At 49.1% G+C, this 14079-nt stretch overlaps 1 protein-coding gene across 1 annotated transcript in view; it reads right to left on the bottom strand.

Annotated features, from left to right (window-relative positions):
- PDS5A (PDS5 cohesin associated factor A) overlaps positions 1–14079 on the bottom strand; it is an 831005-nt gene that overhangs the window by 124689 nt on the left and 692237 nt on the right. Inside the window, exon 30 of the mRNA XM_069202018.1 lies at positions 4776–4921. Within this exon, the coding sequence (XP_069058119.1) occupies positions 4776–4921 (146 nt within the window). The remainder of the gene's footprint in view (positions 1–4775; positions 4922–14079) is intronic.

Raw genomic sequence — 14079 nt, 5'->3', positions numbered from 1 at the left:
ACCCCAAGAGGGTGTTCCATGTTAATCGCCTCAAACTCTTCCATGATAGGGCAGATATAAGCATGTTAATGATTACAGATGAGGACCAGGAAGCAGAGAGTGAACCTCTCCCTGATCTCCTCTCCACTGACCCTAAGGATGGCACAGTAGATGGAGTGATCTATTCAGACACACTCTCTGGCCAACAGCAGGCTGACTGCAGGCAAGTCCTCCAGCAGTTTGCTGAGCTCTTTTCCCTAAACCCTGGTCAGACACACCTGTTTACCCATGATGGTATCAAACTTCTCAGCACAACAAATGCACATTGATGCCAGTGTGCAATTTATTGTAACATGCACCCAGAGGGTATCTTAGAGATGCCCCCTGAATACCAATCAGACTTCTAGTGTGGGGCTGACCAGTTTCTGCCAGCCTGCCACAACCAGACGAGTTGCTGGTTACATGGGGAGAGTGCTTTTGTCACTCTGTGGCCAGGAACAAAGCTTCACACCTCCCCCTGCAGGAACTGTAATACCTGGCGGTGCGCCTCAAACGCTCACCCCCTTTGTTACAGCGCCCCAGGGCATCCCAGCTAGTGGAGATGCCCGCCCCTCCACCCACTGCCCCCACTTTTGGCAGTAAGGCTGGAGGAGATAATTAGAAAAACAAGGAGGAGTCACCCACCAGTCAGGACAGCCCCTAAGGTGCCCTGAGCTGAGGTGACCCCTGCCTTTAGAAATCCTCCATCTTAGGTTTGGAGGATTCCCCCAAGTGGATTAGGGATGTGCTCCCCTCCCCACAGGGAGGAGGCACAAAGAGGGTGTAGCCACCCTCCAGGACAGTAGCCATTGGCTACAGCCCTCCCAGACTTAAACACCCCCCTCAATTTAGTATTTAGGGGCACCCCAGAACCCAGGAAATCAGATTCCTGCAACCAGAACTACAAAAAAGGACTGCTGACTTACAAGGCTGCAGAGATGACAGATGACAATTGCTTTGGCCCCAGCCCTATCGGCCTGTCTCCTGAGTCGAAAACCTGCAACCAGCGACGCATCCAACAGGGACCAGCGACCTCTGAAGCCTCAGAGGACTGCCATGACCCCCAAGGACCAAGAAACTCCCATGAGCAGCGGCTCTGCTCAACAGCAGCAACATCTTTGCAGCAAAGAAGCAACTTTCAAAGAACTCACTCTTCCTGCCGGAAGCGTGAGACTTCACACACTGCACCCGACGGCCCGACTCGAGATCCAGAGAGCCAACACTACACGGAGTACTCCCTGGCGACTGCGACCCCATGAGTAGCCCGAGATGGCCCCCCTGGCTCCCCACAGTGACACCTGCAGAGAGAATCCAGAGGCTCCCCCTGACCGCAACTGCCTGTAACAAGGGACCCGACGCTTGGACCAAGCACTGCACCCCCAGCCCCCAGGACCTGAAGGAACAGAACCTCAGTGCAGGAGTGACCCCCAGGCGACCCTCTGCCTAGCCCAGGTGGTGGCTGTCCCCCTGTGCCTTCCTGCAACGCTAGAGTGACCCCCGGGTCCCTCCATTGAAACCTATCTAAAGCACCCCTGTTCTCCATAGGCGCCTATGTGTTTTGGGCACCTCTTTGACCTCTGCACCAGACTAGCCCTGGGCTGCTGGTGTGGTAACTTTGGGGTTGCCTGGAACCCCCAACGGTGGGCTGCTTATGCCCAGGAACTGAGACTTGTGTCTTACTTACCTCACAATCTAACCATTACTTATCTCCCCCAGGAACTGTTGATTTTTGCACTGTGTCCACTTTTAAAATAGCTTATTGCCATTTTAACAAAAACTGTATATGTTATTGCTCTAATTCAAAGTTCTTAACTTACCTCTCAATGCTTCCAGTTACTGGTCCCCCTGTGGAAGAACTAGTATCTCTGGCTATCACTTGTGGAGTCAGGGTTTGAGGGACCCTATTCTCCCTAACTAGGACAGGAGGGAGGGAATCATCCTCCTGGTCACTAGCTTCCCCCTCAGTAGGATTATCCTCAGAGGTGGTCCTCTGCAAACTCTGCCAAAAGCTCCTGGAGCTTAACTTTGGTAGGGTTGGACCCAGTTTTTATATTTTTTTTAGCTTACAGAGAGTCCTTAGCTCTGACATCCCTAGATGCAGGTATGGGGTGAGGTTGAGTTCCACCACCATCTCATCTGTGCTAGACATTATTTCTCTAGAAGTTGGGACAACTTTTTAAGAATCTAAAAACTATTTCTAGAACTTACATTTTTACAAACTTTTTAACTCTAAAGAAATGCTAACAGGGACTTACACAAGGCCCTAGCAGGACTTTTAAAAATTTAGAAAAATAGCTCAAATTTCAAAAATCAGTTTCTAATGACAATTTTTGGAATTTAGTAGTGTGATCAGGTATTGGTGGAGTAGTCCAGCAAATGCAAAGTCTTAGACCCCACTGCTGATCCACCAATGTAGAAGTTGGCTCTGTATATACTATCTCAAAGTAAGAGACAGTGTGCACAGAGTCCAAGGGTTCCCCTTAGAGGTAAGATAGTGTCAAAAATAGATAATTCTAATGCTCTATTTTATGGTAGTGTGGTCGAGCAGTACGCTGATCAGAGGGTAGTGTTAAGTATTTGTTGTACACACACACAGGCAATAAATGTTGAACACACACGTAAAGACTTATTTCAGGCCAATTAGTTTTTATATAGAAAAATATACATTCTTTATTTTTAGAACCCCAAGTTCAAGATTTGAAGTAAGTACATAAAATGCAAGGTATTCCACACAGGTAAGTTAGGAAATTTGAATTAGAGCAATAACCTATACAGTTTTTGTTAAAATGCCAATAAGCTATTTTAAAAATAGAAACAACAGTTCCTGGGGGAGGTAAGTAGTGGTTAGATTGTGAGGTAAGTAAGAAACTTACAAGTCTCAGTTCCTGGGTATAGGCAGCCCACCGTTGGGGGTTCAAGGCAACCCCAAAGTTACCACACCAGCAACACAGGGCCGGTCAGGTGCAGAGGTCAAAGAGGTGCCCAAGACACACAGGCGCCTATGGAGAACAGGGGTGTTCCGGTTCCAGTCTGCCAGCAGGTAAGTACCCGCGTCCTCGGGGGTGAAGACCAGGGGGGTTTTGTAGAGCACTGAAAGGTGGTGTTGGGGGGGGGGGGATTGCTGGAAGAGAGGACACAAGTGGGCACACAAAACGCACCCTCAGTGGCACAGGGGCGGCGGGGTGCAGTGTACAAAGCAGGCGTCAGGTTTTGTATTGGTTTCAATGGGCTAGGCAGAGGGTCGCCTGGGGGTCACTCATGCACTGGGTAGGTGGTTCCTCTCGGTCCTGGGGGCTGCAGGTGCAGTGCTTGGTCCAGACATCGGGTTCCTTTGTTACCAGGCTGTCAGTCAGGGGGAGCCTCTGGAACCTCTCTGCAGGCATCGCTATGGGGGTCGTCTCAGGGTGTCCACGTCGTTAGAGTCGCCTGGGAGTCTGCTCTGCGGTGTTCGTTTGCCCAAACTCGAGTCGGAGGTGTCGGGTGCAGAGTGTGAAGTCCCACGCTTCTGGCAGGAAGTGGAGTCTCTTTAAAAGTTGCTTTCAAGTTGCAAAGTTGTTGCAGTTTCTGAACAGTGCCGCTGTTCTCTGGAGTTTCTTGGTCCTTTAGGTGTAGGGCAGTCCTCTGAGTCCTCAGAGGTCGCTGGTCTCGTTGGATGCGTCGCTGTGCAGGTTCTTTGAGTCTTGAGACAGGCCGGTAGAGCTGGAGCCAAATCAGTTGGTGTGTCTGTCGTCTCTGCGGGGCTTTCAGGTCAGCAGTCGTCCTTTCTTCAGGTTGCAGGAATCTGATTTCTTGGGTTCAGGGTCACCCCTAAATACTGGATTTAGAGGTGTGTTTAGGTCTGGGGGGCAGTAGCCAATGGCTACTGTCCTGGAGGGTGGCTACACGCTCCTTGTGCCTCCTCCCTGACGGGAAGGGGGCACATCCCTATCCTTATTGGGGGAATCCTCCAAAACCAAGATGGAGGATTTCTAAAGGCAGGGGTCACCTCAGCTCAGGGCACCCTAGGGTCTGTCATGACTGGTAGGTGACTCCTCCTTGTTTTCCTCATTATCTCCTCTGGACTTGCCGCCAAAAGTGGGGGCTGTGTCCGGAGGGGCGGGCATCTCCACTAGCTGGGATCCACTGGAGCGCTGTAACAACAGACAGGAGCCTTTGAGGCTCACCGCCAGGTGTTACAGTTCCTGCAGGGGGAGGTGAGAAGCACCTCCACCCAGCGCACGCTTTGTTCCTGGCCACAGAATGACAAAGGCACTCAACCCATGTGGCCAGAAACTCGTCTGGTTGTGGCAGGCACTGGTCAGCCTAACACTAGGATTCGGAATGGCATGCAGGGGGCATCTCTAAGATGCCCTTTGTATGCATTTAGCAATAAATACCACACTGGAATCCTTGTGCATTTATTGAGCTGAGAAGTTTGATACCAAACTTCCCAGATATCAGTGTAGCCATTATGAAACTGTGGAGTTCGTATTTGACAGACTCCCAGACCATATACTCTTTATGGCTACCCTGCACTTACAATGCCTACGGTTTGGCTTAGACACTGTAGGGGCCTTTTTAACAAGTAATATTTCAGACTTGCCACTACATGCTCAGGACAGCAAGTTTACTTTCCACAAAAATGTTCATTAGGCTGGTTTTATTTTGCATCAGACTGCTGTTGAACATGACACTCAGCATGTTTCTTTTTTACGATACAATATTACAAAATATATATATATTTTTTGTGTTTTAGTAACAATCTGTTTAATACACACCTTGATCTGTTCTCCATTGGAGAGACTGCTTCCAGGGTTAGACAAATGGTATTTGAAGTGTCAGATACAACAGATTTAGTATAAGGCCTTCTTCCAGTTGCTGATAAGGGTTTGTTTACAGTTCCAAGCACTCCAGCAGGTTTTGGCTGAAGAGAAAAGGAATTAATATTTTTAAATGCAGAACGGACAGATAAGCTAGCTATGTCTTTTTCTCAATTTCTATCATCACCACATCACTATATGACAGATCAATTAAACAAAAACGTATTTTAAATATTTTAATAATATACATTTAAATATTTAAATCTCTTCTACAGGCTGTTACATCACAACATTATTTATTCAAAACTATCTTTACAGTGCCACATCAGAAGGACTTTCCTTAGCACTGAAGTGGATGAACTGCTCACATCCACTGCACTACTAAGGTAATATGGTTCATGTGAACGACTCGCCTACCACATTTAAATGATTAATGTTCCACAGAGGCATAACAAGGGGAGTAAGGGAAAACAATTGGGCCAGCCCCTTCAGAAAAAACATGAACAGACCACCTGGTAAACAAAGAAAAGTAAAAGGGCCTACAATGTGCACTGATTGGGCCCACAGCAAAACATGGTTAGTCCAAAAAAGGTGCAAAATGCAACACATCAGGCTTGAGGGGGTGTTGAGATGAAAATTCCATCAACACCCAGTAGAAATAGATTTAGTACAAGGGCAACTGGCAAAGAAAATGACGTGTCCACCTCTACAGGCAGATCAAACTTGAATTGCGTCATTCTGGCATGACAGGATGAAGTACTGGGTGAAGAACCTGCTCCTTCCATTGCTAGAGGAAGTCTGCCTTGACAAAGCAGAGGCACAGGGAAAAGCAGAGCAGAAGAGAGTACCACAATCTGTGGCCAGTTTGGCAGTCAAGCATAATATGTCACTCAGGGCTTCTCCTCCTTGTTCTTTAGAGTGGAGTAAATCCTCATTAGCAGACAATATGCAAAGAACCTCTACTGTTGTAGATAAACACATTTCAAAATGACCGATGTAGGAAAATGCCTCTCATGGCATGGTTACCCCCTACTCTTTAGCCTTTCCCTAAAATGTACCTTTGTCTCCACAATTGGTACAGCCCTGGCACACAGATAAGTCCCTTGTAAACGGTACCCCTGCTACCAAGGGCACTGTGGCCAGGGAAGGTCTCTAAGGGCTACAGCATGTATTATGCCACCCAGGGGACCCCTCACTCAGCACATGCACACTGCCTCACAGCTTGTGTGTGCTGGTGGGGAGAAAGTTACTAAGTCGACATGTCACTCACCTCAGAGTGCCATGCCAACCTCGCACTGCCTGTTGCATAGGTAGGTCACCCCTCTAGCAGGATGCACTATACCACAGGTGAGGGCATATGTGCATGAGCACTATGCCCCTACAGTGTCTAAGCAAAACCTTAGACAGTGTAAGTGCAGGGTAGCCATAAAGAGTATATGGTCTGGGAGTTTGTCAAACACGAACTCCACAGTTCCATAATGGCTACACTGAAGCACAATAAATGCACACTGATGCCAGTGTGGAATTTATTGTAAAATGCACACAGAGGGCATCTCGGAGATGCCCCCTGAATAACAGTCCGACTCTTAGTGCTAGGCTGACCAGTTTCTGCCAGCCTGCCACAACCAGACGAGTTTCTGGCCACATGGGGAGTGTGCTTTTGTCACTCTGTGGCCAGGAACAAAGCCTGTACTGGGTGGAGGTGCATCTCACCCCCCGTGCAGGAACTGTAACACCTGGCGGTGAGCCTTAAAGGCTCATGCCTTTTGTTACGGCACCCCAGGGCATCCCAACTAGTGGAGATGCCCGACTCTCCGGCCACTACCCATACTTTTGGCGGCAAGGCTGGAGGAGATGATTAGAAAAACAAGGAGGAGTCTCCCACCCGTCAGGACAGCCCCAAGGGTGCCCTGAGGTGAGGTGACCCTCCATCTTGGTTTTGGAGGATTCCCCAATAGGATTAGGGATGTGCCCCCCTCCCCTGTAGCCACCCTCCATGAAAATAGCCATTGGCTACTGACCCCCACACCTAAACACACCCCTAAATCTATTATTTAGGGGTGACCCAGAACCCAGGAAATCAGATTCCTCAACCTACACAAAGAAGAAGGACTGCTGACCTGAAAGCCCTGCACAGACGACGGAGACGACAACTGACTTGGCTCCCGCCCTACCAGCCTGTCTCCAGACTCAAAGAACATGCACAGTGACACATCAGACAGGGACCAGCGACCTCTGAGGACTGACCTGCACCTAAAGGACCAAGAATCTCCCGAGAACAGCAGCTCTGTTCAGAAACAGCAACAAAATTGCAACAAAGAAGCAACTTTAAAGAGACTCACTTCCCGCCAGAAGAGTGAGTCTTCACACTCTGCACCCAACGCCCACGGCTTGAGTTCAGGACAACAAACACTTCAGAGAGGACTCCCAGGTGACTCCAATGATGCGGACACCCGGAGTCGAACCAAAGGACCAAGAAACTTCCAAGAACAGCGGCACTGTTCAAAAACAGCAACAACATTGCAACTTTCAAAGCCTTCACTCTTCCTGCCGGAAGCATGAGACTTCATACGCTGCACCAGATGCCCCCAGCTCGCGCTCCAGAGAACCAACACTGCTGGGAGGACTCCCAGGTGACTGCGACCTCGTGAGAAACCTGAGACAACCCCCCCCCCCCCCCGGACCCCCACAGCAATGCATGCAGTGGATCCAGAGGCTCCCCCTAACCGCGACTGCCTGAACAAAGAACCTGATGCCTGGACCAAGCACTGCACCCACAGCCCCCAGGACCAGAAGGAACCGAACTCCAGTGCAGGAGTGACCATCAGGCGACACCATTATTGTGCGCAGCCCAAAAAAAAAAAGCAAGTCAAAGTGCTCCTTATGGAAGTGCATACAAGCAACATGGAGGTCCAAGCTATTAAAAAAAAAAAAAAAAACTTGGAAGTAACAACTCAGTCTACTAACCTGCTGATAAAGGAGGTGGTATCATATCATGGGACAGAATTAGATACAGTCAAGAAAAAATGATGCACCAACTATCCAACCCAATCCACTTCTGACCTTTGACCCTGGTTATTACACCTTTCCTTTAAGTCCTGCTGATGCCCAAAGGAGGTAGGGGCAAAACGCATCAACACCAATATCTTTCAGGAGTCAGATTATGTGAAAGACCAAGATTCTTCTGATGGACCCATTCATTGATAAACAGAGGCCCCAACATCTACCTCCCAAAATGGAATGACATATAAGCAGATAGTACTTGCATTATTGATTAGTATTAGGGAAAGGCTATATATTTTCTTATAATTCTTAGTCATGTACATATTGTTTTACATTTGATGTTTTTGTATGAACCAAGAAAACCCACTGACTAAGCAAAACTATGATCATTTCCCTATAGTGAATGAAGGAATAAAGAATTACTGTATGCAATATACTGAGCATTTCAGTGACTATTTTAGGTTTCCACTGAGTTGAAATTTGGTTGATAATTGTTCCCTGATACATCTTGCTATATCCTTTATTGCTAATATCCACAAAAGGCTGGATCCATTTGATCCCTTTATCTCATCCTTTTGCAGGCGATGTGCAACACTCATTGATTATATATTTTTTCTAGGAGCCATTTGTATAATTTGATATCGTGAGACATCCTAAGTATGAATTGTGGCGATCACAATCTTCTGACTATGTTGGCTCCCTCGATCTAGTTCTTTCAAAGCACCTGCTTGTCTGCACCCTACACAAAACACCTTGCGTCTTCTTTGGAAAATGAAGAACCTAAATGCCTTTTTAGAGTCTTTGGTTATGCTGAAACTCGGTTGTAGGAAGTTGACTCTGTATATACTATCTGAAAGTGAGAGACAGTGTGCACAGGGTCCAAGGGTGCCCCTTAGAAGTTGATAGTGGCAACATTTGATAATACTTATGCATTATTTTATGGTAGTGTAGTCGATCAGTAGGCTTATCAGAGGGTAGTGTTAAGCATTTGTTGTTCACACACAGGCAATAAATGAGGAACACACACTCAAAGACTTAACTCCAGGCCAATAGGTTTTGAATAGAAAAATATTAGTTTCTTAATTTATTTTAGAACCACAAGATAAAGACTTTAGGTAAGTACATGTATTGTAAGGTACTCCACACATGTAAGTATGGAACTTTGAATTAAAACAGTAATTTACACAGTTTTGGCAAAAATGGCAATAAGCTATTTTAAAAATAGACACTGCAAAAAAAAACTGTTCCTGCGGGAGGTAAGTATTAGTTTCTCAGGGAAGAAAAGCACTTAGAAGTTCAGTCTCCTGGGCATAGGCAGCGCACCATTGGGGATTCAAGTCAACCCCAAACACCCAGCACCAGTAACACAAGGCCGGTCAGATGCAGAGGTCAAAGTAGGGCCCAAATAGCATAGGCACCTATGGAGAACAGGGGTGCTCCGGTTTCAGTCCGCTAGCAGGTAAGTACCTGCGTCCTCTGGGAGCAGGCCAGGGGGGTTTTGTAGAGTACTGGGAGGAGTGGGGGGGGGGGGGGGGGGGGGGGGGGGTTGGAGGGTGGTCCCCAAATAGGCGCACAAAATAAACCCTCAGCGGTACAGGGGCGGCGGGGTGCAATGTGCAAAGTAGGTGTCGGGTTGTATATAGGAAACAATGGAGGGACCCAGGGGTCACTCTGGTGATGCAGGAAGGGCACAGGGGGGCTTCTCGGGCCACCTACGACTGGGCTAGGATGAGGGCCGCCTGCTGGTCACTCCTGCACTGGTAGGTGGTTTCTCTCGGGCTTAGGGGCTGTGGGTGCAGTGCATCTTCCAGGCGTGGGGTTCCGTTGTTACCGGGTAGTCGCTGTCAGGAGGAGCCTCTGGATTCTCTCTGCAGGCGTCGCTCATGGGGGTGCAGGGAGGTCGACTCAGGGTGTCCACGTCATTGGAGTCGCCTGAGGGTCCTCTCTGTGGTGTTGGTTCTTCTGGACATGAGCCAGGGCGTCTGGTGCAGAGTGTGAAGACTCACGCTTCCGGAGTGAGGCTGAAGTCTCTTTAAAGATGGTTTCTTTGTTGCAGTTTGAGACTGAGCCGCTGTCCTCAGAAGTTTCTTGGTCCTTTAGGTGCAGGTCAGTCCTCGGTGGTCGCTGGTACCACTGGATGCGTCGCTGTGCAGGTTCTTTGAGTCTGGAGACAGGCCGGTAGGGCTGGGGCCAAGTCAGTTGTCATCTCCGTCGTCTCTGCGGGGCTTTCAGGTCAGCAGTCCTTGTTGTAGGTTACAGGAATCTGATTTCCTGGGTTCAGGGTTGCCCCTAAAAACTCAATTTAGGGGTGTCTGGGGGGGGGGGGGGCAGTAGCCAATGGCTACTGTCCTGGAGGGTGACTACACCCTCTTTGTACCTCCTCCCTGTGGGGTAGGGGGCACATCCCTAATTTTATTGGGGGTAATCCTCCAAAGCAAGGTGGAGGATTTCCTAAGGCAGGGGTCACCTAAGCTCAGGGTACCTTAGGGGCTGTCCTGACTGGTGGGTGACTCCTCCTTGTTTTTTTCATTATCTCCTCCGGACTTGCTGCCAAAAGTGGGGGCTGTGTCCGGAGGGGCGTGCATCTCCACTAGCTGGGATGCCCTGGGGCACTGTAACAATAGGCATGAGCCTTTGAGGCTCACTGCCAGGTGTTATGGTTCCCGCACGGGGAGGTGAGAAGCACCTCCACCTAGTGCAGGCTTTGTTCCTGGCCACAGAGTGACAAAGGCACTCACCCAATGTGGCCAGAAACTCGCCTGGTTGCGGCAGGCTGGCAAGAACTGGTCAGCCTAACACTAGGAGTCAGACTGGTATGCAGGGGGCATCTCTAAGATGCCCTCTGTGTGCATTTTGTGTTAAATCCCACACTGGCATCAGTATGCATTTATTGCCCTGAAAAGTTTGACACCAAACTTCCCAGATTTCAGTATAGCCATTATGGAACTGTGGAGTTCGTATTTGACAGACTCCAGACCATATACTCTTTATGGCTACCCTGCACTTACAATGTCTAAGGTTTTGCTTGGACACTGTAGGGCCATAGCGCTCATGCAACTATGCCCTCACCTGTGGTATAGTGCACCCTGCCATAGGATTGTAAGGTCTGCTAGAGGGGTGACTTACCTATGCCACAGGCCTACAATGCTCCCTTGCAGACAAAGAGCCCAAACCATCTGTAGAATGCTCTGTTTGTGGTAGTGTGGGAGAGAAGTAGGCTTATCAGAGGGTAGTGTTAAGCATTTGTTGTACACACAGGCAATAAATGAGAACACACACTCAAAGATTTAACTCTGGGCCAATAATTTTTTTAATAGAAAAATATTATTTTCTTAATTTATTTTACAATCACAAGATTCAGGATTCAAGTAAATACATAAATTGTAAGGTACTTGGCATAGGTAAGTATGGAACTTTGAAGTCAAACAGTAAGGTACACAGTTTTTGCAAATATGGCAATAAGCTATTTTAAAAGTGGACACACCAAAAATCAATAATCCCTGGGGGAGGAAGGTACAAGTTAGTTTAGCAGGTAAGAAAAGCACTTACAAGTTCAGTCTCAGGGGCATAGGCAGCCCACCGTTGGGGGTTCAAGTCAACCCCAAACACCCAGTGCCAGCAACACAGGGCCGGTCAGGTGCAGAGGTCAAAGAGGGGCCCAAGTAACATAGGCACCTAAGGAGACTAGGGGTGTTCCGGTTCAAGTCTGCTATCAGGTAAGTACCCGAGTCCTCGGGGAGCAGACCAGGTGGGTTTTGTAGAGCACTGGGAGAGGGGGGGGGGGGTCCCAAACAGACACACAAAATACACCCTCTGCTGCACAGGGGCAGCAGGGTGCAGTGTGCAAACTAGGTGTCAGGTTTAGAATAGAAATCAATGGAGGGATCAGGGGGTCACTCTAGCGATGCAGGCAAGGCACAGGGACACTTCTCGGGCCAGCCACCGACTGGGCAACGATGAAGGTCGCCTGCTCGTCACACCTGCATCAGTAGTTGGTTTCTCTCAGGCCTGGAGGCTGCGGCTGCAGTGCTTCTTCCAGGCGTCGGGTTCTTTGTTACCGGGCAGTCGCGGTCAGGGGGAGCCTCTGGATTCTCTCTGCAGGCGTCGCCGTGGGGGTGCAAGGAGGTCGTCTCAGGGTGTCCACGTCGTGGGAGTCGCCTGGGGTCCTCGCTGCAGTGTTGGTTTCTCTGGATACGAGCAGGGGGCACCGGGTGCAGTGTTGGGGACTCACGCTTCCAGCGTGAGGCTGGAGTTCCTTTAAAGATGGCTTATTTTTTGTAGATTAAACAGCCGCTGTCCACTGGAGTTTCTTGGTCCTTTGGGTTGCAGGGCAGTCCTCTGAGTTGGCAGAGGTCCCTGGTCCGCCTGGATGCGTTGCTGTTGCAGGTTCTTTGAGTCTGGAGAGAGGCCGGAAGGGCTGCGGCCAAGTCAGTGGTTGTCTCCGTCTTCTCCGCGAGGCTTACAGGTAAGCAGTCTGCATACCGGTTCAGGTTGTCAGGAAATCTTTCTTCCTGGGTTCAGGGTCGCCCCTAAATACTCAACTTAGGGGTGTGTTTAGGGCTGGAGGGCAGTAGCCAATGGTACTGTACCTGAGGGTGGCTACACCCTCCTTGTGCCTCTTCCCTGTGGGGAAGGGGGGGTGGGGGGAACATCCCTAATCCTATTGTGGGAATCCTCCAAAGCAAGATGGAGGATTTCCTAAGGCAGGGGTCACCTCAGGACACCTTAGGGGCTGTCCTGGCTGGAGGGTGACTACTCCTTGTTTTTTCTCATTATCTCCTCCGGAGTTGCCGCCAACAGTGGGGGCTGTATCAGGGGAGGGGGAGCATCTCCACCAGCTGGAGTGACCTGGGGTGCTGTAACACCATGCTTGAGCTTTTGAGGCTCACCGCCAGGTGTTACAGTTCCTGCAGGGGAAGATGGGAAGCACCTCCACCCAGTGCTGGCTTTGTTCATGGTCACAGAGTGCACAAAGGCACTCACCCCATGTGGCCAGAAACTCGTATGGATGTGGCAGGCTGGCGGAAACTGGTCCGCCTAGCTCTTAGATGCCCTCTGTGTGCATTTCTCAACAGATCCCACACTGGCATCAGTGAGGATTTATTGCGCTGAAAAGTTTGGTACCAAACATCCCAGTATTCAGTGTAGCTATTATGGAACTGTGGAGTTCGTGTTTGACAAACTCCCAGACCATATACTCTTTATGGATACTCTGCACTTACAATGTCTAAGAAATGGCTTAGACAATGTAGGGGCATAGTGCTCATGCAGCCATGCCCTCACCTGTGGTATAGTGCACCCTGCCATACGGCTGTAAGGTCTGCTAGAGGGGTGACTTACCTATGCCACAAACAGTGGGTTGTGGGCATGGCACCCTGCAGGGAGTGCTATGTCAACTCAGTCTTTTTCTCCCCACCAGCACACACAAGCTGTGAGGCAGTGTGCATATGCTGAGTGAGGGGTCCATAGGGTGGCCTAATATATTGCAGCCCTTAGAGACCTTCCCTGGCCACAGGGCCCTTGGTAACAAGGATACCATTTACAAGGGATTTATCTGTGTGCCAGGGCTGTGCCAATTGTGGTGACAAAGGTACAGTTTTAGGGAAAGAACACTGGTGATGGGGCCTGGTTAGCAGGATCCCAGCACACTTTCAATCATAACTAGCATCAACAAAAGGCAAAACGTTAGGGGGTAACAATGCGAATAGTGGCATTTTCCTACACCTTTGGTAATGCCTTATCTGGAAGAGACACAGAATAGCCGCAGATTGCTGATCTTAGAATTCTTCCCCAGGCATCAGACTGTATTCAGAAATCTTTCCTCAGCAGTACCTCTGCGCTTCGGTAGAGGGCGTCAAGCGACTGCACAGCAATGTCGTCCCCGGACATGACGTCAGCAGAGTCCATATATTACCTCCTCCGACATGCTGACGTCAGTTTCTTCAGTGACGAAGCAGCAGAGCAAATCGGAGCTACAGAGAAACTGGCAGTGAAAAAGTAAAACTGAGTAACAGTGTATATGCCAACCAGAAAAAGAAAAAGAAAAAAAAAGACAAGTCAAGAGACCTACAAGAGCTAGAAAACATCAAAAACCATCCCATGCAAGAGTGAAGAGTACAGAGTTTGCAAGCCGAGAGGACGAGTGAGTAGATAAGGAATCTGCAGCTAGTCTATGTCTCTACCAGATAAGGCATTACAGAAGGTAAGTAACTTGTTCCTCTGATATAGACAACAAGCCACAGATTCCTCTTCTTAGAAT

The sequence above is a fragment of the Pleurodeles waltl genome, chromosome 1_2 (assembly GCF_031143425.1).
Source record: "Pleurodeles waltl isolate 20211129_DDA chromosome 1_2, aPleWal1.hap1.20221129, whole genome shotgun sequence".
NCBI classification, from domain to species: domain Eukaryota; kingdom Metazoa; phylum Chordata; class Amphibia; order Caudata; family Salamandridae; genus Pleurodeles; species Pleurodeles waltl.
The sequence above is the reverse complement of the archived record's forward strand: the minus strand, read 5'-3'. Positions and strand labels throughout refer to the sequence as shown.